This window comes from Mandrillus leucophaeus, unplaced genomic scaffold, assembly GCF_000951045.1.
Source record: "Mandrillus leucophaeus isolate KB7577 unplaced genomic scaffold, Mleu.le_1.0 Scaffold24, whole genome shotgun sequence".
Lineage (NCBI taxonomy): Eukaryota > Metazoa > Chordata > Mammalia > Primates > Cercopithecidae > Mandrillus > Mandrillus leucophaeus.
The window spans coordinates 1,998,042-2,000,143 of record NW_012102476.1 but is presented as its reverse complement, the minus strand read 5'-3'; the positions used below and the strand labels follow the sequence as shown (position 1 = coordinate 2,000,143).

Genomic DNA, 2,102 nt, shown 5'->3' with positions numbered 1-2,102 from the left:
CACAGCAGTCCTGTGAGCTAGGCGCTATGATATCCCCATTTTCCAGATGAGGAAACTGAAGCTGATAGAATATAAACTCTTGACACACAGCTAAGGAGTGGCAGAGCTGAGACTTGAACCCAGGTGTGCCTGACCCCAGAGCCTGTGTTTGTAGCAGGGCTGCTCCTACCTCTCCTTGGCCACGTGGTTGGGAGGGTTGTCCCCTGGAACCTCTGGGGTCTCACTCCTTTCTCCTGTCCCAGGCCGTGCTCCTGGCAGACATCCTCCCCACGCTCGTCATCAAATTGTTGGCTCCTCTTGGCCTTCACCTGCTGCCCTACAGGTCTGGGTGGGAGTAGCAGGAGGCAGGGCAGGCAGGAGCTGAGAATGGGGAGGCTGGGAGGGCTGAGATGCTGAGAGTAGAGACTGACCTTCCCTCTCTCTTCCGTTCTGGCCCCCTCAGCCCCCGGGTTCTTGTCAGTGGGATTTGTGCTGCTGGAAGCTTCGTCCTGGTTGCCTTTTCTCATTCTGTGGGGACCAGCCTGTGTGGTGAGTGTGCGGTTCTGTGTCAGATGGGGGTCCCTGAGGAACCGCATCAGAGCATTTGTGGGAAGAGTCTCCCCAGCCTCCCAGAGGAAAGAGATTCATTCTGTCACCGTCAGAAGCCTGCTAGGGCTATCAGCAGTAGGAGATGGGATACTGGGACAATTTGAAGGGGTAGGCAGTGGAGGAGATGGGAGAAAATGGATGAATTAGACGGAGATTGAGGTGAACAAAGTCAAGACTCTGGGTCAGGCACGTTGACTCATGCCTATAATCCCAGCATTTTGGAAAGCCGAGGCGGGCGGATCACCTGAGGTCAGGAGTTCGAAACCAGCCTGGCCAACATGGAGAAACCGTGTCTCTACCAAAAATACAAAAATTAGCTGGGTGTGGTGGCACGAGCCTGTAATCCCAGCTACTCAGGAGGCTGAGGCAGGAGAATCTCTTGAACCTGGGAGGCAGAGGTTGCAGTGAGCCGAGATCACACCACTGTACTCCAGCCTGGGTGACAGGGCGAGACTCCATCTCCAAAAGGAAAAGAAAATAAAAAGAAAAAGACTGATGGAGGGGCAGAGCCATCAAGGGTGCATGTCTGCTCCTGGTCTGATAACTGGGTGGATGGAGGTGCCACTCTTCATGAAGGGACACACAGGGGAGGGGGACTCTGCTTCAGACCTGGAACCTGGCCTGTACGCGAGATCTGTTGGAGCCTCTATGAGGTGATATGGAGGAGGCCATGGCCAGACACCTTAGGGGCCTGGGCGATGTGGCAAGGCGAGGTGTTACCACCCCGTTGCTTGTCCTCCCCCCAGGTGTGGTCTTGGCTAGCATCTCATCAGGCCTCGGGGAGGTCACCTTCCTCTCTCTCACTGCCTTCTACCCCAGGTAAGCAGGTGGAGCAGGGAATGTGGGGAACGGCTGTCACATGGTCGGCCTTGGTCCTCCTGAATGTTCCTGTGTTCTCCTTCCCAGGGCTGTGATCTCCTGGTGGTCCTCAGGGACTGGGGGAGCTGGGCTGCTGGGGGCCCTGTCCTACCTGGGCCTCACCCAGGCTGGCCTCTCCCCGCAGCAGACCCTGCTCTCCATGCTGGGTATCCCTGCCCTGCTGCTGGCCAGGTGAGCTGCCCTGAACTGGGAGGGAGAGGGGTCCAAGGAGAGAAAACTTGGCCATGGCCAGATGTGGTGGCTCACGCCTGTAATCCCAACACTTTGGGAGGCCAAGGAGGGCGGATCGCCTAAGGTCAGGAAACCAGCCTGGCCAACATGGTGAAACCCCGTCTCTACTAAAAATACAAAAATTAGCCAGGTGTGTTGGCGGGTGCCTGTAGTCCCAACTACTCAGGAGGCTGAGGCAGGAAGATCGCTTGAACCCTGGAGGCAGTGGTGGCAGTGAGCTGAGATCTCACCATTGCACTCCAGCCCGGGCGACAGTAAGACTCTGTCTCAGGAAAAAAAAAAAAAAAAGAAAGAAAACTTGATTATGATTGCAACCTTCAAGTCCCTACCTTGCTCTGAAGGGAGGTGGAATCTGGACTCTGATAGCCCCACGTGTGAGTCCTGGAGCTGCTACTTTTTAGCTG

At 55.9% G+C, this 2,102-nt stretch overlaps 1 protein-coding gene across 1 annotated transcript in view; it reads left to right on the top strand.

Annotated features, from left to right (window-relative positions):
- CLN3 (ceroid-lipofuscinosis, neuronal 3) overlaps positions 1-2,102 on the top strand; it is a 27,136-nt gene that overhangs the window by 13,001 nt on the left and 12,033 nt on the right. The window contains 4 exon segments of the mRNA XM_011982364.1: positions 243-322; positions 443-528; positions 1,335-1,407; positions 1,495-1,668. Coding sequence (XP_011837754.1) covers positions 243-322; positions 443-528; positions 1,335-1,407; positions 1,495-1,668 — 413 coding nt within the window.